This window comes from Pseudoliparis swirei, chromosome 22 (assembly GCF_029220125.1).
Source record: "Pseudoliparis swirei isolate HS2019 ecotype Mariana Trench chromosome 22, NWPU_hadal_v1, whole genome shotgun sequence".
NCBI lineage: Eukaryota > Metazoa > Chordata > Actinopteri > Perciformes > Liparidae > Pseudoliparis > Pseudoliparis swirei.
Window position 1 is genome coordinate 52243 of NC_079409.1, and position 21506 is coordinate 73748.

General features: G+C 49.6%; 2 protein-coding genes across 8 annotated transcripts in view; both read right to left on the reverse strand.

Annotated features, from left to right (window-relative positions):
* The window catches only part of kiaa0319 (KIAA0319 ortholog), a 37158-nt gene extending 25519 nt beyond the window's left edge, over positions 1 to 11639 (reverse strand). The window contains exons 1-4 of one of the 7 annotated variants that reach the window (XM_056443792.1): positions 11517 to 11639; positions 8628 to 8673; positions 2430 to 3010; positions 2186 to 2324 (exon numbers count right to left, since the gene is read on the reverse strand). In XM_056443792.1, the coding sequence (XP_056299767.1) occupies positions 2186 to 2324; positions 2430 to 3010; positions 8628 to 8670 (763 nt within the window). In that variant the 5' untranslated portion in view covers positions 8671 to 8673; positions 11517 to 11639. Of the gene's footprint in view, positions 1 to 2185; positions 2325 to 2429; positions 3011 to 8627; positions 8868 to 11516 lie in introns of those variants that run through there. The other 6 variants (XM_056443790.1, XM_056443791.1, XR_008835394.1 and 3 more) reach the window with 6 other exon arrangements.
* Positions 11640 to 12332: 693 nt separating this feature from the next.
* The window catches only part of LOC130213170 (DENN domain-containing protein 4B-like), a 55126-nt gene continuing 45952 nt past the window's right edge, over positions 12333 to 21506 (reverse strand). Inside the window, exons 21-28 of the mRNA XM_056444637.1 lie at positions 21386 to 21490; positions 20992 to 21167; positions 17979 to 18114; positions 17663 to 17902; positions 17324 to 17420; positions 17074 to 17239; positions 16857 to 16915; positions 12333 to 14461 (exon numbers count right to left, since the gene is read on the reverse strand). Coding sequence (XP_056300612.1) covers positions 14316 to 14461; positions 16857 to 16915; positions 17074 to 17239; positions 17324 to 17420; positions 17663 to 17902; positions 17979 to 18114; positions 20992 to 21167; positions 21386 to 21490 — 1125 coding nt within the window. The 3' untranslated portion in view covers positions 12333 to 14315. The remainder of the gene's footprint in view (positions 14462 to 16856; positions 16916 to 17073; positions 17240 to 17323; positions 17421 to 17662; positions 17903 to 17978; positions 18115 to 20991; positions 21168 to 21385; positions 21491 to 21506) is intronic.

Consider the following 21506-nt stretch of genomic DNA (forward strand, 5'->3'; position numbering starts at 1 on the left):
CGGGAGGTCTTCAACTCCCACCTCCGGATGAACTTCTCACACATCCCGAGAGAGGTTGGGGACATGCAATCCGGGTAGACCATGTCCAAAGCCTCTATTGTGGAAGCGGCCGACAGGAGCTGTGGTCGGAAGGTCATCGGTGCCTGTCGCGCCAGCAACCAAAGAACCCGGTGGTGGACACCGGGGGTCAGGGAAGCCGTCAAGCTGAAGAAGGAGGCCTTCTGGGCCTGGCTGGCCCAGGGGTCTCCTGAAGCAGCTGCGGTGGTGGTGGATGCAAAAACTCGGGCAGGGGAGGAGTTCGGGGAGGCCAAGGAGAAAGACTTTCGGTCGGCCTCAAGGAGGTTCTGGCAAACCGTCCGACAGCTCAGGAAGGGTAGGCAGGTTTTACCCCAGGCTGTTCTCAGCGTGGGGGGGGGAGCTGCTGACCCGGACGGGGGACATCATCGGATGGTGGAAAGAACACTTTGAGGAACTCCTAAATCCGGCCAACATGTCCCCTCTAGAGGGGGCAGTGCCTGTAGACTTGGGGGGGGGTCGCACCAATATCCCTGGCAGAGGCCGCTAAGGTTGTTAAAAAGCTCCTTGGTGGCAAGGCGCCGGGGGTGGATGAGATCCGCCCTGAGATGCTGAAGGCGCTGGACATTGTTGGGCTGTCTTGGCTGACACGCCTCTTCAATGTCGCATGGGGGTCAGGAACAGTGCCCTTGGACTGGCAGACCGGGGTGGTGGTTCCCATTTTCAAAAATGGGGACCGGAGAGTGTGCTCGAACTATCGTGGGATCACACTTCTCAGCCTCCCGGGGAAAGTTTATGCCAGGGAGCTGGAAAGGAGCTCCGACCGCTGGTCGAACCTCGGATTCAAGACCAGCAGTGCGGATTCCGTCCCGGTCGTGGAACTGTGGACCAGCTCTTCACCCTCACAAGGGTCCTCGAGGGGTCCTGGGGGTTTGCCCAACCAGTCTTCATGTGTTTTGTAGACTTGGAGAAAGCTTTCGACCGGGTCCCTCGGGGATTGTTGTGGGGGGTGCTGCGGGGGTCTGGGGTTCCGGACCCGTTGCTACGGGCTATCCGGTCTCAGGACGCCTGCAGTAGGAGCTGTGTTCGCATCCTCGGCAGTAAGTCAGACACGTTCCCGGTGGGTGTTGGTCTCCGCCAGGGCTGCCCTTTATCACCGGTCCTGTTTGTGATTTTCATGGACAGGATATCAAGGCGCAGCCTGGGGGTGGAGCAGGTCAGGTTTGGGGGTCTTGGGATCGCCTCTCTTCTGTTTGCAGATGATGTGGTCCTGTTAGCATCCTCAGACCGTGACCTCCGGCACTCACTGGGGCGTTTTTCTGCCGAGTGTGAAGCGGCAGGGATGAGAGTCAGCACCGCCAAATCTGAGGCCATGGTGCTCTGCCGGAAACCGGTGGATTGCTCCCTCCAGGTGGGGACAGAGTGCCTTCCCCAAGCGAAGGAATTAAAATATCTCAGGGTCTTATTTACGAGTGAGGGTAAGATGGAGCGGGAGATCGACAGGCGGATCGGTGCGGCTGCAGCAGTAAAACAGGCGCTGTACCGGTCTGTCTTGGTGAAGAGAGAGCTGAGCCGAAAGGCGAAGCTTTCAATTTACTGGTCGGTCTACGTTCCAATCCTCACCTATGGTCACGAACTTTGGGTAGTGATCGAAAGAACGATGTCGCGAATACAAGCGGCCAAAATGAGTTTCCTCCGTAGGGTGGCCGGGCTCAGCCTTAGAGATCGGGTCAGGAGCTCGGACATCAGGAGGGAGCTTGGAGTCGAGCCGCTACTCCTCCGCATCGAAAGGAGTCAGCTGAGGTGGTTCGGGCATCTGATTCGGACGCCTCCTGGACGCCTCCCATTAGAGGTTTTCCAGGCACGCCCTACTGGGAGGAGACCCCGGGGAAGACCCAGGACACGCTGGAGAGATTACATCTCCCGGCTGGCCTGGGAACGCCTCGGGATCCCCCACAATGAGCTGGAAAGTGTTGCGGGCGAGAGGGAAGTCTGGGTCAACCTGCTGGGTCTGCTGCCCCCAAGACCCGACCCTGGAATAAGCGGATGAGGATGGATGGATGGATATATAACATATATATTATATATAATATATATATATTATATATATGACCTGACCTGTGATGATAAATAACACAGGCCTTTGATTGTGTGTGGTTCCTAAACACACCGGGAGCGTCCCTCGGCGTACCCGGCTGTGCGGTCGTGCCGGCGGCCCGAGTCCTCGTGGCGCCGGTGCGGCGCGGCGGCCTCTGGCGGTGTTGTTGAGGAGAGACGCTCAGCGGTAGAAACATCTGTGGTGCTTCGGTCTGTGAAGCAAAAAACTAAACGTGAACCTTCATTATCAGAGTAATTATTTATGCTAAGATAGGCTAGCTACGCAACACACACACACACACACGTAGATATCAAACCTCCTGAGGGGTAGTCGGTCTCCAGTCGTCTCCCTGGCGGCTGGAGGCTCTATTCTGGGCCGGGCTGCTTCCTGTCCTCTTTGGACCCTCTAGACCCTCTGGACCCCCCTCCGTCTCCGATTGGGTGAACTGGTCTCTCCCTTCCACAGAAGGCCCTCCCCTCTCCTCCTGGCTTCTCCTAGGATGCTCTGCATCCGGCATGCCGGGGTCAAAGGAGTCCTGGGGCGGCCCGTCCTCTGGGGCCAGGTTCTCCAGGGCCTCCAGGTCTCCGGCATAGGGGTCTCCTCTGCCCAGCGACTGCAGCCCCAGCGCCTGGGGGGGTGCCCTGTGCAGGAAGGCCAGGAAGGCGGCGGCCCCGGGGCTCTCTCGGGGCCGCCCGCTCGCCCCCTGCTGGCAGCTCAGGATGTAGCAGCGGCCCTCGAACAGCCAGACCAACTCGGAGCCCGGCAGCCCGCAGCCGACCGCCACACACTGCGGCAGGGAGGCGGCACCGGGGGCCCGCAGGACGCCATCGCCCACCGCCGGAGACAGCACCACCTCGGAGAAGGTCGCCCCCTGCTGGCACTGAGACGGCAGTACAGCTGCAACACAACACAGGGACCGGTCCCTGTAGAGGTTCTGTTCACTCACAGTGACCCGGTCCCTGTAGATGTTCTGTTCACTCACAGGGATCCGGTCCCTGTAGAGCAGTGGTCACCAACCTGTTTGAGCCCAGGACCCCTGACCTCCTCCTCCTGACAGGTCAGATCTCCCGTTGAGGCGTTGAGAGGAACTGACTGAGGCTTTTTATTTGGCCTAATTGTAATTGAATGAAATCAAAACACTTTGGTCCAGCTTTTAAATTGATGAGACCAGGAGCACAGAATGTAAGTGCGATATAAAAAGTAGATTACTTGTTAACCGCACACAATGTGAACAAGAACAAACACATTTCAATGAGCAGCTGGATGAACTACCAATATAAATGTTGTATTGTTTCCATTACAACGCGACACTGACAACATGATCAGTCAGTGAAACTCATGTAAGTCCAGCTCTCATCATAATGCCATCAAGTCATGTGACTCCAGTCAGTGTGATGGCTGTGACTGAACTCTGTCTGTGAGCTTGTAGTTAGTTCATAAGCACAGACAGACAGTCTGAGGCCGTCTGTGAGCTGTCTGTCAGTCATCCAGCTCCTGGTCTTTGATTTGGTGATTTTTTTCAACTCCAATGAGGAGCAAATTTGGTATTCATGAAAGTTTTGTCATCTGTAGTACCACTGCCCCCCACTAGAGGGGAGCGGCCCCCTGTAGTACCACTGCCCCCCACTAGAGGGGAGCGCCCCCCTGTAGTACCACTGCCCCCCACTAGAGGGGCACACCCCACCTGTAGTACCACTACCCCCCACTAGAGGGGCGCGCCCCACCTGTAGTACCACTGCCCCCACTGAGGCGCCCCTGTAGTACCACTACCCCCACTAGAGGGCGCCCCTGTAGTACCACTGCCCCCACTAGAGGGCACGCCCCACCTGTAGTACCACTGCCCCCACTAGAGGGGCGCCCCTGTAGTACCACTACCCCCACTGAGAGGCGCCCCACCTGTAATACCACTAGCCCCCACTAGCGCGCAGCGCCCCACCTGTAGTACCACTGCCCCCACTGAGGGCGCCCCACCTGTAGTACCACTACCCCCCACTAGAGGGGCACGCCCCACCTGTAGTACCACTACGCCCCACTAGAGGCGCCCCACCTGTAGTACCACTGCCCCCACTAGAGGAGAGCCCCTGTAGTACCACTACCCCCACTAGAGGAGGCGCCCACCTGTAGTACCACTACCCCCACTAGAGGGCACGCCCCACCTTTAGTACCACTGTCCCCCACTAGAGGAGCGCCCCTGTGGTACCACTACCCCCCACTAGAGGGGAGCGCCCCACCTGTAGTACCACTACCCCCCACTAGAGGGGAGGGGCGCGCCCCACCTGTAGTACCACTACCCCCCACTAGAGGGGCACGCCCCACCTGTAGTACCACTGCCCCCACTGAGGCGCCCCACCTGTAGTACCACTGCCCCCACTAGAGGGCGCCCCCTGTAGTACCACTACCCCCACTGGGAGGCGCCCACCTGTAGTACCACTACCCCCACTAGAGGGCACGCCCACCTGTAGTACCACTGCCCCCACTGAGGAGAGCCCCTGTAGTACCACTACCCCCACTAGAGGGCGCCCACCTGTAGTACCACTACCCCCACTAGAGGAGAGCGCCCCCCTGTAGTACCACTACCCCCACTAGAGGGCACGCCCACCTGTAGTACCACTGCCCCCACTGAGGAGAGCCCCCTGTAGTACCACTACCCCCCACTAGAGGGGCACGCCCCACCTGTAGTACCACTGCCCCCCACTAGAGGGGAGGGGAGCGCCCCACCTGTAGTACCACTACCCCCCACTAGAGGGGCACGCCCACCTGTAGTACCACTGCCCCCACTGGGGGCGCCCACCTGTAGTACTACTACCCCCACTCGAGGCACGCCCCACCTGTAGTACCACTGCCCCCACTAGAGGAGGCGCCCACCTGTAGTACTACTACCCCCACTCGAGGCACGCCCACCTGTAGTACCACTGCCCCCACTGGAGAGGGCCCCTGTAGTACCACTACCCCCACTAGAGGAGCACCCCTGTAGTACCACTGCCCCCACTAGAGGCGCGCCCACCTGTAGTACCACTACCCCCCACTAGAGGGGCACGCCCCACCTGTAGTACCACTGCCCCCCACTAGAGGAGAGCGCCCCCCTGTAGTACCACTACCCCCCACTAGAGGGGAGCGCCCCACCTGTAGTACCACTGCCCCCCACTAGAGGAGAGCGCCCCACCTGTACTACCACTGCCCCCCACTAGAGGGGGGCGCGCAGGCTGTGGAGGAAAACCCGTGAACCAGGCGGAGATGTTTTCTTCCAGTCAGGAAGAAAACACCCAGAAGCTTCAGAAAGGTTACAGGATGAAGAACAAAGTGTTCCTGAATTTATTTTCAATTTATCTTGGAGAGCAACAAGGAACAGGGAGCAGGGAAAAGGAAACAGGGAGCAGGAAACAGGGAACAGGAAACAGGAAACAGGAGGGAACAGGGAACAGGAAACAGGGAGCAGGGAACAGGGAGCAGGAAACAGGGAACAGGAATCAGGAAACAGGAAACAGGAAATAGGGAACAGGAAACAGGAGGGAACAGGAAATAGGGAACATGAAACAGGGAACAGGGAACATGAAACAGGGAGCAGGGAACAGGAAACAGGGAATAGGGAGCAGGGAACATGAAACAGGGAACATGGAGCAGGGAACAGGAAACAGGGAGCAGGGAACATGAAACAGGGAACAGGGAGCAGGGAACAGGGAGCAGGGAACAGGGAGCAGGAAACAGGAAACAGGGAACATGAAACAGGGAGCAGGGAACATGAAACAGGGAACATGAAACAGGGAGCAGGGAACATGAAACAGGGAGCAGGGAACAGAGAGCAGGGAACAGGGAGCAGAGAGCAGGGAACATGAAACAGGGAGCAGGGAACAGGGAGCAGGGAACATGAAACAGGGAACAGGAAACAGGAGGGAACAGGAAACAGGGAGCAGGAAACAGGGAGCAGGGAACATGAAACAGGGAACAGGAAATAGGGAACATGAAACAGGGAACATGAAACAGGGAACAGGGAGCAGGGAACATGAAACAGGGAACAGGGAGCAGGGAACATGAAACAGGGAGCAGGGAACATGGAGCAGAGAACAGGAAACATGAAACATGAAACAGGGAGCAGGGAACATGAAACAGGGAACATGAAACAGGAAACATGAAACAGGGAGCAGGGAACAGGAAACAGGGAACATGAAACAGGGAACATGAAACAGGGAGCAGGGAACATGAAACAGGGAGCAGGGAACAGGGAGCAGGGAGCAGGGAACAGGGAGCAGGGAACAGGGAACAGGGAGCAGGGAACAGGGAGCAGGGAACATGAAACAGGAAACAGGAAATAGGGAACAAGAAACAGGAGGGAACAGGAAACAGGGAGCAGGGAACATGAAACAGGGAGCATGAAACAGGGAACAGGAAACAGGGAGCAGGGAACATGAAACAGGGAACAGGAAATAGGGAACATGAAACAGGGAACAGGGAGCAGGGAACATGAAACAGGGAGCAGGGAACAAGGAACATGGAGCAGGGAACAGGAAACAGGAAACAGGGAACATGGAGCAGGGAACATGAAACAGGGAACAGGGAACATGAAACAGGGAACATGAAACAGGGAGCAGGGAACAAGGAACATGGAGCAGGGAACAGGAAACAGGAAACATGAAACAGGGAACAGGAAACATGAAACAGGAAACAGGGAACAGGGAACAGGAAACAGGGAGCAGGGAACATGAAACATGAAACAGGGAGCAGGGAACAGGGAACATGAAACAGGTAACAGGGAGCAGGGAACAAGGAACAGGAAACAGGGAGCAGGGAACATGAAACAGGGAACAGGGAACATGAAACAGGGAACAGACAGGGAACAGGGAACAGGGAGCAGGGAACATGAAACAGGGAGCAGGGAACAGGGAGCAGGGAACATGAAACAGGGAGCAGGGAGTGTGGAACAGGGAACAGGGACCGGGGAACAGGGAACAGGGAGCGGGGAGCGGGTAACAGGGAACAGGGAGCGGGGTTGGACCGCTGCTGGAGAGGTTCAACTGACAGCCATGGAGAAGATAACACACTCACTGTGTACTACTACCCCCCACTCGAGGGGCACGCCCCACCTGTAGTACCACTGCCCCCCACTAGAGGAGAGGGCCCCCCAACTTCTTAGGGCTTCTTAGGGCTCTAAAGTGACCTTACAGGCATTACCCCGTTGCCTTTGAGCAACCCACTGACTAAATACCCCTTGCAAATGTACCAATGAGTGAGTCATCTAGTATTTAGTGTCATTTTATATCATTTGTCTGGTTGCATGTTTCTTACGTTTACTGTATTTGTAACTTACAAAAAAGAAAGTAGACGGGGGGCCTCACCAGTGGGCCCCTCATCAGTGGGGGCCTCACCAGTGGGCCCCTCACCAGTGGAGGCCTCACCAGTGGGGGCCTCACCAGTGGGCCCCTCACCAGTGGGCCCCTCACCAGTGGGGGCCTCACCAGTGGGCCCCTCACCAGTGGGCCCCTCACCAGTGGAGGCCTCACCAGTGGGCCCCTCACCAGTGGGGGCCTCACCAGTGGCCCCTCACCAGTGGGCCCCTCAGCAGTGGGCCCCTCACCAGTGGGCCCCTCACCAGTGGGGGCCTCACCGGTGGGCCCCTTACCGGTGGGCCCCTCACCAGTGGGCCCCTCACCAGTGGGGGCCTCACCAGTGGGCCCCTCACCAGTGGTCACCTCACCAGTGGGCCCCTCACCAGTGGGCCCCTCACCAGTGGGCCCCTCACCAGTGGGGGCCTCACCAGTGGGCCCCTTACCGGTGGGCCCCTCACCAGTGGGGGCCTCACCAGTGGGGGCCTCACCAGTGGGCCCCTCACCAGTAGGCCCCTCACCAGTGGGCCCCTCACCAGTGGGCCCCTCACCAGTAGGCCCCTCACCAGTGGGCCCCTCACCAGTGGGCCCCTTACCGGTGGGCCCCTCACCAGTGGGGGCCTCACCAGTGGGCCCCTCACCAGTGGGCCCCTCACCAGTGGGGGCCTCACCAGTGGCCCCTCACCAGTGGCCCCTCACCAGTAGGCCCCTCACCAGTGGGCCCCTCACCAGTGGGCCCCTCACCAGTAGGCCCCTCACCAGTGGGCCCCTCACCAGTGGGCCCCTTACCGGTGGGCCCCTCACCAGTGGGGGCCTCACCAGTGGGCCCCTCACCAGTGGGCCCCTCACCAGTGGGGGCCTCACCAGTGGCCCCTCACCAGTGGCCCCTCACCAGTGGGGGCCTCACCAGTGGGCCCCTCACCAGTGGGGGCCTCACCAGTGGCCCCTCACCAGTGGGCCCCTCAGCAGTGGGCCCCTCAGCAGTGGGCACCTCACCAGTGGGCCCCTCACCAGTGGGGGCCTCACCAGTGGGCCCCTTACCGGTGGGCCCCTCACCAGTGGGGGCCTCACCAGTGGGGGCTTCACCAGTGGGCCCCTCACCAGTAGGCCCCTCACCAGTGGGGGGCCCACCAGTGGGCCCCTCACCAGTGGGGGCCTCCAAACTCAGAGACTCACATCAGTTTGAAGTTCTTTACCTTCAACACTGAGGAGCAGCAGCAGAATCCTCTTCACCCACATGACCTGGAACACAGCACAGAATACTGGAACAGGAACAGGAACCCTGACTGGAACAGGAACAGGAACCCTGACTGGGAACAGGAACAGGTACCCTGACTGGAACAGGAACAGGAACCAGAACCTTCCTCATTTCTTTGAGTTGGTTTGACACCTCAATGTCTAACGAACTCTTTACTTTACATGATATATGATATATTAACTATGATATATTAACTATGATATATTAACTATTAACTATGATATATTAACTATGATATATTAACTATGATATATTAACTATGATATATTAACTATTAACTATGATATATTAACTATGATATATTAACTATGATATATTAACTATTAACTATGATATATTAACTATTAACTATGATATATTAACTATGATATATTAACTATGATATATTAACTATTAACTATGATATATTAACTATGATATATTAACTATTAACTATGATATATTAACGATGATATATTAACTATGATATATTAACTATTAACTATGATATATTAACTATTAACTATGATATATTAACTATGATATATTCACTATTAACAATGATATATTAACTATGATATATTAACAATTAACTATGATATATTAATGATGATATATTAACTATTAACTATGATATATTAACTATGATATATTAACTATGATATATTAACTATTATATATTATATATTAACTATGATACATTATATATTAACTATGATATATTAACTATTATATATTAACTATTATATATTATATATTAACTATGATATATTAACTATTATATATTAACTATGATATATTAACTATGATATATTATATATCAACTATGATATATTAACTATGATATATTATATATCAACTATGATATATTAACGATGATATATTATATATTAACTATGATATATTATATATCAACTATGATATATTAACGATGATATATTATATATTAACTATGATATATTATATATTAACTATGATATATTATATATCAACTATGATATATTAACTATGATATATGATATATTAACTATGATATATGATATATTAACTATGATATATTATATATTAACTATGATATATTATATATTAACTGTGATATATAATATATCAACTATGATATATTATATATCAACTATGATATATTATATATTAACGATGATATATTAACTATGATATATTATATATCAACTATGATATATGATATATTAACGATGATATATTATATATTAACTATGATATATTAACTATTATATATTAACTATGATATATTATATATTAACTATTATATATTAACTATGATATATTAACGATGATATATTATATATTAACTATGATATATTATATATTAACTATGATATATTATATATTAACTGTGACATAATATATCAACTATGATATATTATATATTAACTATGATATATTAACTATGATATATTATACATTAACTATGATATATTATATATTAACTATGATATATTAACTATGATATATGATATATTAACTATGATATATTAACTCTGATATATTATATATTAACTATGATATATTATATATTAACTATGATATATTAACTATTATATATTAACTATGATATATTAACGATGATATATTATATATCAACTATGATATATTATATATTAACTGTGACATAATATATCAACTATGATATATTATATATTAACTGATATATTATATATCAACTATGATATATTATATATTAACTATGATATATTAACTATGATATATTATATATTAACTATGATATATTAAGTATGATATATTATATATTAACTATGATATATTAACTATTATATATTATAAATTAACTATGATATATTATATATTAACTATGATATATTATATATTAACTATGATATATTATAAATTAACTATGATATATTATATATTAACTATGATATATTATATATTAACTATGATATATTAACTATTATATATTAACTATGATATATTAACGATGATATATTATATATCAACTATGATATATTATATATCAACTATGATATATTATATATTAACTATGATATATTATATATTAACTGTGACATAATATATCAACTATGATATATTATATATTAACTGATATATTATATATCAACTATGATATATTATATATTAACTATGATATATTAACTATGATATATTATATATTAACTATGATATATTAAGTATGATATATTAACTATGATATATTAACTATGATATATTATAAATTAACTATGATATATTATATATTAACTATGATATATTATAAATTAACTATGATATATTATATATTAACTATGATATATTATATATTAACTATGATATATTATAAATTAACTATGATATATTATATATTAACTATGATATATTAACTATGATGTCTGTTGGCTCAGCACCACTCTGCCGGACAGCGCCACCGTTAGCCCCGCCCCGCCCCGCAGCGCAGCGGTTTAAAACAAACGCCCCTTCCTCCAGGTGACACAGCAAGCAGCTGTGATGACGGTGTATTAATAAACTAATATATATTCATATATATTAATATACAATGAGGCTCCAGCCTCCGCTCAGTATGTGCATCATGTAAAGGTGTCCGTGTTATGATGACGTCACAGTCCATCATGTTCACATTCCGCATGACGCTAAATCGGGTTCTGGTTCCGGTCCCTAAACCTGGTCTAGCTCTTCAGACTATGTGTGAGCCTTGACTGGCGTAATTGACGTCAGCTGGTGACGTCAGAAGGAGAACATCTGTCAACAAACACCGACATGTTTATAATCACCAAATACAACAACATGCTGGTAATAACGTCCCAAAGTTAAAAAACCGGAAGAACCGGAAACGCACCTGGTCGTGGCCCCCTTTCCCCGGTTCCCCCAAAGGCTCCTCACTGGTCCGGCTCGGTGGACCCGGTCCGTCCCGCAGACCACATCCCGGAGGGATCGGGAACTGGTGCTGAAGCAGCGGGAACACGGCGTCTGTCCAGCCTGTGGTCCGGGACGTGGGAACACTCGACATCCGGTCAGTAATTTCAAAATAAAACTTGAAGCGTTTCACCTTTTAGGCTTGTTGAAACCCAGATGTAAATTACTGATAAACATTGTATCGTCATATTATAAACATGTTTCAAAGTTGGAAGCTTTTTAAAAGATTTAAACATTTTAATTACTCATTTTGTTCAATGCGACTGAAAAGATGGACTTTGTAATATCATTTTATTTATAAAAAAGTCAAACTTAATAACATTTTGATTAAGATAAACATATACATCAGCCAATTGGAGGATTATTTCGGTCTTTCAAAATAGCAAAATTCAGTTTAGTAAAAATGAAGTTCTTATTTAACAATATATGGTCATTCTTAATAAATAAAACAAACTAATTGGAAGTCAATCTTTGGAGTTTTAGATGATCGTTCGCGTGAGTCTTCACATCATTTCAGAGGTTTTGTGATTCATGTGACTAGATGGCTGCGACATAAATTGCCTTAAATTAGCATTAAAAGTTTACACACGTCAGTTTACTCTGAGTGTTTTACTTTGAAGGCAGGCGCTACCAACTTCCGGTTTCGATTGCAGAAACTTATGATGATAGAAATTAAGGTACTTTACTTGTGCCAATTATAATACTTAAATAATAAATGAGACAAAGCAGAACAAAATGAGACATTTGGTTTCATCGCTGTCTTTTATTTTTGTTTTCTTTAAAAAACCATTTGAAATAACAACCATTTATAAATTACAACAGCAAACAATGATCTATTTTAAATACACGTCTCTCCTCTGACTAATTCAACCTGCAGCACAATCAAACTCCCTTCAGAGCGGTTCCTTAAATATACAGTGTGCTACTTTAGAGGGTCCGAGTCAGAGTTAGGGTCGGAGTTAGGGTCGGGGTTAGGGTCAGAGTCAGAGTTAGGGTCAGGGTCGGGGCTAGGGTCAGAGTTAGGGTCAGACTTAGGGTCAGTCAGAGTTAGGGTCGGGGCTAGGGTCAGAGTTAGGGTCAGAGTCAGAGTTAGGGTCAGAGTTAGGGTCGGGGCTAGGGTCAGGGCATGGCTTCAACACCTCCACTCACTAAAACAACGCTTTTCAACCGCAGACTTCTTTTATTAAATTAGTCTGCGTTGATATTTTCATGCAAACTGCAGATTCAGTCTACTTTTCCCTGCTGATGAGACTCCTCCCACTTGTCCCTCATGAAACATGAAACTAAGCCGGAGATGTTCAAGAGGTAGAGAAACAAGAATCTACAGCTGAACCCAAACCCACCAGTCCCAGCATGGGCCGGCATCCTGTCCGCTGATACCAGCCGATACCAACCGGTAACAACCGATACCAAACGTTAACAACCGATACCAACCGATACCAGCCGATACCAGCCGATAACAACCGATAACAACCGTTAACAACCGATAACAACCGATAACAACCGTTAACAACCGATACCAACCGATAACAACCGTTAACAACCGTTAACAACCGATAACAACCGATAACAACCGATAACAACCGATACCAACCGTTAACAACCGTTAACAACCGATACCAACCGATAACAACCGATAACAACCGATACCAACCGATACCAACCGATACCAACCGTTAACAACCGATACCAACCGATAACAACCGATACCAACCGATACCAACCGATACCAACCGTTAACAACCGTTAACAACCGTTAACAACCGATACCAACCGATACCAACCAATAACCAGGGTTAGGGTTAACCCTACCCCAACCCTAACCCGCGGCCCGGTTCAGTTCAACCAGAACCAATGTCTGGATCCTGAATGTAGGTTCGTGACTTGCTCATCTTCAGGGTTCAGCTGCATCTCATCATGACCTCCGAGCAGGACGCTTCACAAAGCTGATAAAGAGTCTTTAACCAGCTGCCTCTGAGTCTGAAGTCCACGGAGACTTCTTTATTTCAAGAAGATTTGAGTTGTTTTCGATATTTTTGTTTTCGATATTTTCGTCCTTTGAACTGTGAGTGAATCTGTCGGTCGGTGTTCAGGAAGAAGCCGTCTGAGCTTCCTGTCCGGTGTGAGGGACGATGACGACTTCCCTTCAGTCTCAAGCTTTACACTCGCTTGTAGACTGTAACCAGAAAGAGATGGTTGAGGGGTGACGGTCACAGCTCGTTGTTGGTGATTAGTTTGTGACTTCCTGTAACCGGCCGCCAGCCAACACAAAGGAGTCAGAGAGTCGTGTTGAGGTCTACTCTGCCTCTTCAATCCTTCTACCAGCGATTTCTACAAAAACTGTCGTCACACGGCTGACATCATCAAACTACTGGGGGTCAAACTCTCTCCGATCTGGATTTTAACAAACAGGGAAAAACACAAAGTTACAGCGACTCAGCAGATTCTTCTGGACATGCATCAACCTCCTTCCCATGACGCGGACTTCTTGGCTCAGAAAGCCTTTCAGTCCAGATCAGCTCCGCCAGCACGATGAAGATGAAGAGCGTCTGGATCCACATCGACGAGGCAAACAGAGCTACGAAGGACAGGAAGGAGTGCAACACTCTGACCTCCACCAGGGGGCGGCGGGGAGGAGTCCAAGCAGGCGAAGACAGCGGGGAGTTATCTTCCTCCTCCCCCTCACAGGGAGGAAGGCCGCTGACCTCTTGTTCCCAGGTCATCAGCACTCGAGCGGCGGCTGGAAGCTGCGTCTGCAGTCCACGGCCTTGGGGCCGGGAGGCTGAGCCCGCTTCCGACGCAACTCCTCCCGACCCAGAGTGCCACTGAGCCGAGAGTACGCCGCCTTGTACTTCTTATCGAAAGCAGCTGCAGGAGGAAGAGGAAAGGGTTAAAGGTCAATGCTGCTGTTCACCGTCAGCAGAATGGAAGCAGCTTCAGTGTCGGAGCATCTGGATGTTTGTCCTGAAACACCCGAGGACTCCAGTCCAGGACACAGCAGACCGCCACGTTACCATGGGAACGCACCGGCTGCTGCCCCTGAGCTGGAGGACCCTTAACCCCTGAGCTGGAGGACTCTTAACCCCTGAGCTGGAGGACCCTTAACCCCTGAGCGAGCTGGAGGAACCTTAACCCCTGAGCTGGAGGACCCTTAACCCCTGAGCTGGAGGACCCTTAACCCCTGAGCTGGAGGACTCTTAACCCCTGAGCTGGAGGACTCTTAACCCCTGAGCTGGAGGACCCTTAACCCCTGAGCTGGAGGACTCTTAACCCCTGAGCTGGAGGACTCTTAACCCCTGAGCTGGAGGACTCTTAACCCCTGAGCTGGAGGACTCTTAACCCCTGAGCTGGAGGACCCTTAACCCCTGAGCTGGAGGACTCTTAACCCCTGAGCTGGAGGACTTAACCCCTGAGCTGGAGGAGCCTTAACCCCTGAGCTGGAGGACCCTTAACCCCTGAGCTGGAGGACCCTTAACCCCTGAGCTGGAGGACTCTTAACCCCTGAGCTGGAGGACCCTTAACCCCTGAGCTGGAGGACCCTTAACCCCTGAGCTGGAGGACTTAACCCCTGAGCTGGAGGACCCTTAACCCCTGAGCTGGAGGACCCTTAACCCCTGAGCTGGAGGACCCTTAACCCCTGAGCTGGAGGACTCTTAACCCATGAGCTGGAGGACCCTTAACCCCTGAGCTGGAGGACTCTTAACCCCTGAGCTGGAGGACCCTTAACCCCTGAGCTGGAGGACTCTTAACCCCTGAGCTGGAGGACCCTTAACCCCTGAGCTGGAGGACTTAACCCCTGAGCTGGAGGACTTAACCCCTGAGCTGGAGGACTCTTAACCCCTGAGCTGGAGGACTTAACCCCTGAGCTGGAGGACTCTTAACCCCTGAGCTGGAGGACCCTTAACCCCTGAGCTGGAGGACTTAACCCCTGAGCTGGAGGACTCTTAACCCCTGAGCTGGAGGACCCTTAACCCCTGAGCTGGAGGACTTAACCCCTGAGCTGGAGGACTCTTAACCCCTGAGCTGGAGGACTCTTAACCCCTGAGCTGGAGGACCCTTAACCCCTGAGCTGGAGGACTCTTAACCCCTGAGCTGGAGGACCCTTAACCCCTGAGCTGGAGGACTCTTAACCCCTGAGCTGGAGGACCCTTAACCCCTGAGCTGGAGGACTCTTAACCCCTGAGCTGGAGGACCCTTAACCCTGAGCTGGAGGACTTAACCCTGAGCTGGAGGACCCTTAACCCCTGAGCTGGAGGACCTTAACCCCTGAGCTGGAGGACCCTTAACCCCTGAGCTGGAGGACTCTTAACCCCTGAGCTGGAGGACCCTTAACCCCTGAGCTGGAGGACTCTTAACCCCTGAGCTGGAGGACTCTTAACCCCTGAGCTGGAGGACCCTTAACCCCTGAGCTGGAGGACTTAACCCCTGAGCTGGAGGACCCTTAACCCCTGAGCTGGAGGACTTAACCCCTGAGCTGGAGGACCCTTAACCCCTGAGCTGGAGGACTCTTAACCCCTGAGCTGGAGGACTCTTAACCCCTGAGCTGGAGGACTCTTAACCCCTGAGCTGGAGGACTCTTAACCCCTGAGCTGGAGGACCCTTAACCCCTGAGCTGGAGGACCCTTAACCCCTGAGCTGGAGGACCCTTAACCCCTGAGCTGGAGGACTCTTAACCCCTGAGCTGGAGGACTCTTAACCCCTGAGCTGGAGGACCCTTAACCCCTGAGCTGGAGGACTCTTAACCCCTGAGCTGGAGGACTCTTAACCCCTGAGCTGGAGGACTTAACCCCTGAGCTGGAGGACTCTTAACCCCTGAGCTGGAGGACTCTTAACCCCTGAGCTGGAGGACTCTTAACCCCTGAGCTGGAGGACCCTTAACCCCTGAGCTGGAGGACTCTTAACCCCTGAGCTGGAGGACCCTTAACCCCTGAGCTGGAGGACTTAACCCCTGAGCTGGAGGACTCTTAACCCCTGAGCTGGAGGACTCTTAACCCCTGAGCTGGAGGACCCTTAACCCCTGAGCTGGAGGACTCTTAACCCCTGAGCTGGAGGACCCTTAACCCCTGAGCTGGAGGACTCTTAACCCCTGAGCTGGAGGACCCTTAACCCCTGAGCTGGAGGACTTAACCCCTGAGCTGGAGGACTCTTAACCCCTGAGCTGGAGGACTCTTAACCCCTGAGCTGGAGGACTCTTAACCCCTGAGCTGGAGGACTTAACCCCTGCTTGCTGAGGGTAGCACAGTTAGGTGCGGGGTAGTCTTACCGACGTGGTCTTTGCCCATAGCTGCCAGAGTGAGGAAGAGGAACTCTCTGTACAAACTCCTGCCAACACAAAACAAAGAATTAATAAAATGCCATGTAATGTCACTTCACTGCATAAGAACGTAAATGTTATTACATATACTTCAAAAACTGTGTAGACGCAGTGTAGACCAGTGGAGACCCAGTGTAGTCCCAGTGTAGACCCAGTGTAGACCCACCTCTGAGTGTGGGCGGAGCCCGGCTGCTTGGCCAGCGTGTCCAGGAACAGGGTGGCGGCTTTGTGCACCTCGTTCATGCCGACCCAGCGCAGCACCTCCTCCAGGAAGGACAGCGTGAACGGGTGATTGTGTCTCCGCCAGTTGTAGCTTCTCATCGGGACGCCACCTGGTGGAAGGGGGAGGCAGGTGGAATCTCATGAACAAGTTCAACACGTGTGAAAGAGTTGAGTTGGTTGAGTCTTTGTCTTACTGTGGATCCTCCAGAGGATGTAGAGGGGGGGCCACTGCTCTGTGTCGGGGGCCAGAGTGTCCCAGAGGAGCCTCACCCTCACTGCACAGTTCTCCACCTGGGAAACACGAGCACAGAACCGCCGCATCACCTCCACTCAGCTGTTCATTTGATGGACATCCACATTTGTGATTTCCAGGTTTGTTAACTACAATAATAAATTTCCATTTAATAAATGTTGGTCTTTTAAATTTGAAGTAATTGCAAAAAATACTGTTCGTATTTGAATTGAGATTTGATCTCCTGGAATAACAGCGTTGACTAGTTTGGTAAAGGTGAAGCCGCGTGGGCCTGCGCTACCTGTGTGACCTGGCGGCCCAGCGGCGAGGCGCTGACCAGCTGGAGCAGGTTGCTGGGCAGACCGAGGCGCTGGAAGTACCACAGCAGGTTCCAGAAGATGATGGAGTGGTTTTCCAGGAACTGAGGCTGGGCCAGGACCGCCTCACCCTCGTTCTCTAGCAGACTCTCCAACTCCTTCCTCAGGACCAGAGGGCTCAGGTAGGCCACTGTCACCTGGGGGGCGCCGCCCACCGAGGAAGCCTGAGGGTGGGTCCAAGACCGTCAGCGGGACGGGAAGAGTGCGGACCAGAGGACGAAGACTCAAAGTGCCTGTTACCGTGGTGGTTCTGCTGCTTTCTGAGTAGCTGCTGGTCTCGGAGCTCGAGTCTCCACGCAGGGACGCCTCCTGACCACTAGGGGGCCTCGCAGCGCTCTCCACCTCATCCTCCATGTTCCAGTTGGCGCGCTCCACACTCATAGAAGAGGACAAAGAAGAAGACTAAAGTAGAGTGACGTAAGATCGGATCTGGTTGAGCTACGAATGATTTACCAAAAGAATCATGTGGAGAGAGCTCTTCTGATGGGGGGGGGGGGGGGCGCCCAGGAGGGTCCTATTGACGCCCTGGAGGGTCCTATTGACGCCCTGGAGGGTCCTATTGACGCCCTGGAGGGTCCTATTGACGCCCTGGAGGGTCCTATTGACGCCCTGGAAGGTTCTATTGACGCCCTGGAGGGTCCTATTGACGCCATGGAGGGTCCTATTGACGCCCTGGAGGGTTCTATTGACGCCCTGGAGGGTCCTATTGACGCCCTGGAGGGTCCTATTGACGCCCTGGAGGGTTCTATTGACGCCCTGGAGGGTCCTATTGACGACCTGGAGGGTCCTATTGACGCCCTGGAGGGTTCTATTGACGCCCTGGAGGGTCCTATTGACGCCCTGGAGGGTCCTATTGACGCCCTGGAGGGTCCTATTGACGCCCTGGAGGGTTCTATTGACGCCCTGGAGGGTCCTATTGACGCCCTGGAGGGTCCTATTGACGCCCTGGAGGGTCCTATTGACGCCCTGGAGGGTCCTATTGACGCCCTGGAGGGTTCTATTGACGCCCTGGAGGGTCCTATTGACGCCATGGAGGGTCCTATTGACGCCCTGGAGGGTCCTATTGACGCCATGGAGGGTCCTATTGACGCCCTGGAGGGTCCTATTGACGCCCTGGAGGGTCCTATTGACGCCCTGGAGGGTCCTATTGACGACCTAGAGGGTGTATATATATATATATATATATACACATATACATATATATACATATGTATATATATATATATTATACCAATGACTATCAGTAGTGTGTAACTCTAACTCTGTTCATCTAGTCACATGACATCTATTGTTCATCTGGTCACATGACATCTATTGTTCATCTGGTCACATGACATCTATTGTTCATCTGGTCACATGACATCTATTGTTCATCTGGTCACATGACATCTATTGTTCATCTGGTCACATGACATCTATTGTTCATCTGGTCACATGACATCTATTGTTCATCTGGTCACATGACATCTATTGTTCATCTAGTCACATGACATCTATTGTTCATCTGGTCACATGACATCTATTGTTCATCTGGTCACATGACATATATTGTTCATCTAGTCACATGACATCTATTGATCATCTGGTCACATGACATCTATTGTTCATCTAGTCACATGACATCTATTGTTCATCTGGTTACATGACCTCTATTGTTCACCTGGTCACATGACATCTATTGTTCATCTAGTCACATGACATATATTGTTCATCTGGTCACATGACATCTATTGTTCATCTGGTCACATGACATCTATTGTTCATCTGGTCACATGACATATATTGTTCATCTGGTCACATGACATCTATTGTTCACCTGGTCTCATGACATCTATTGTTCATCTGGTCACATGACATCTATTGTTCATCTGGTCACATGACCTCTATTGTTCACCTGGTCACATGACATCTATTGATCATCTGGTCACATGACATCTATTGTTCACCTGGTCACATGACATCTATTGTTCACCTGGTCACATGACATCTATTGTTCATCTAGTCACATGACATATATTGTTCACCTGGTCACATGACATCTATTGTTCACCTGGTCACATGACATCTATTGTTCATCTGGTCACATGACATCTATTGTTCATCTAGTCACATGACATCTATTGTTCATCTAGTCACATGACATCTATTGTTCATCTGGTCTCATGACATATATTGTTCATCTGGTCACATGACCTCTATTGTTCATCTGGTCACATGACATCTATTGTTCATCTGGTCTCATGACATCTATTGTTCATCTGGTCTCATGACATCTATTGTTCATCTGGTCACATGACATCTATTGTTCATCTGGTCACATGACATATATTGTTCATCTGGTCACATGACATCTATTGTTCATCTGGTCACATGACATCTATTGTTCATCTAGTCACATGACCTCTATTGTTCATCTGGTCACGACATCTATTGTTCATCTGGTCACATGACCTCTATTGTTCATCTGGTCACATGACATATATTGTTCATCTAGTCACATGGCCTCTATTGTTCATCTGGTCACATGACATCTATTGTTCATCTGGTCACATGACCTCCATTGTTCATCTGGTCACATGACATCTATTGTTCATCTGGTCACATGACATCTATTGTTCATCTAGTCACATGACATCTATTGTTCATCTGGTCACATGACATCTATTGTTCATCTAGTCACATGACATCTATTGTTCATCTGGTCACATGACATCTATTGTTCATCTGGTCACATGACATCTATTGTTCATCTAGTCACATGACATCTATTGTTCATCTAGTCACATGACATCTATTGTTCATCTAGTCACATGACCTCTATTGTTCATCTAGTCACATGACATCTATTGTTCATCTGGTCACATGACATCTATTGTTCATCTGGTCTCATGACATCTATTGTTCATCTGGTCACATGACATCTATTGTTCATCTAGTCACATGACCTCTATTGTTCATCTGGTCACATGACATCTATTGTTCATCTGGTCACATGACCTCTATTGTTCATCTGGTCACATGACATCTATTGTTCTGTCCATCCTGGAGAGGAATCCCCTTTATTATTATCGATGTGAGGTCAAAGGTCAAAGGTCAGGGATGTCTCTGTGTACTGAATTACAGCTTTCTAGATTTCATTCTGACACGTCGTGAAGTATAAAGTGGCTCAGCATAGTAATCCTTTAGTGAATTACAAGTACTTAGAATCTGTACGTTAGTAACAGAGACCCGGGTCACAGGTCAGAGTCGGTACCTGCCCACAGGTCCCAGGTCACAGAGCTCAGCGTTCAGGAAGGGGACAAAGGACGCGCTGCAGAACGGGCAGGACGAGTTCAGGTTGGAGTCGTCCGACGTCCATCCGGCCATGATCTCCTCGTCATAAACCAGAGAGTTACAGCTGCGACACAGAGAGCAGCTGGACATCAGCACCTGGACACACAGAGGGGGCGTGGTCACACCCTCCAATCACTCGACTTCATTTTACTATTCCTTTATATCACACAATTTGATTTACTTTCTAAAGCTGTCAGATAAATGATGTAGAGAATCATAAAGGACAATTGTGGTAATCGTATAACATTCAGTAAACGTCAAATCTATCTGGGGCCAAGAAAACCTCACGAACTGCTGGTTCCGGACCAGTTTACCTCCAGCCCCGCCCCCTCTTGGCCGGCGTCCCAAGACCGGCGCAGAGGAAAGGCTGGACAGGGCGTGTCCGTCAAGTCGAGGTCACTTCCAACAGACAGCGAACTCTGAGAGAAGAGGACA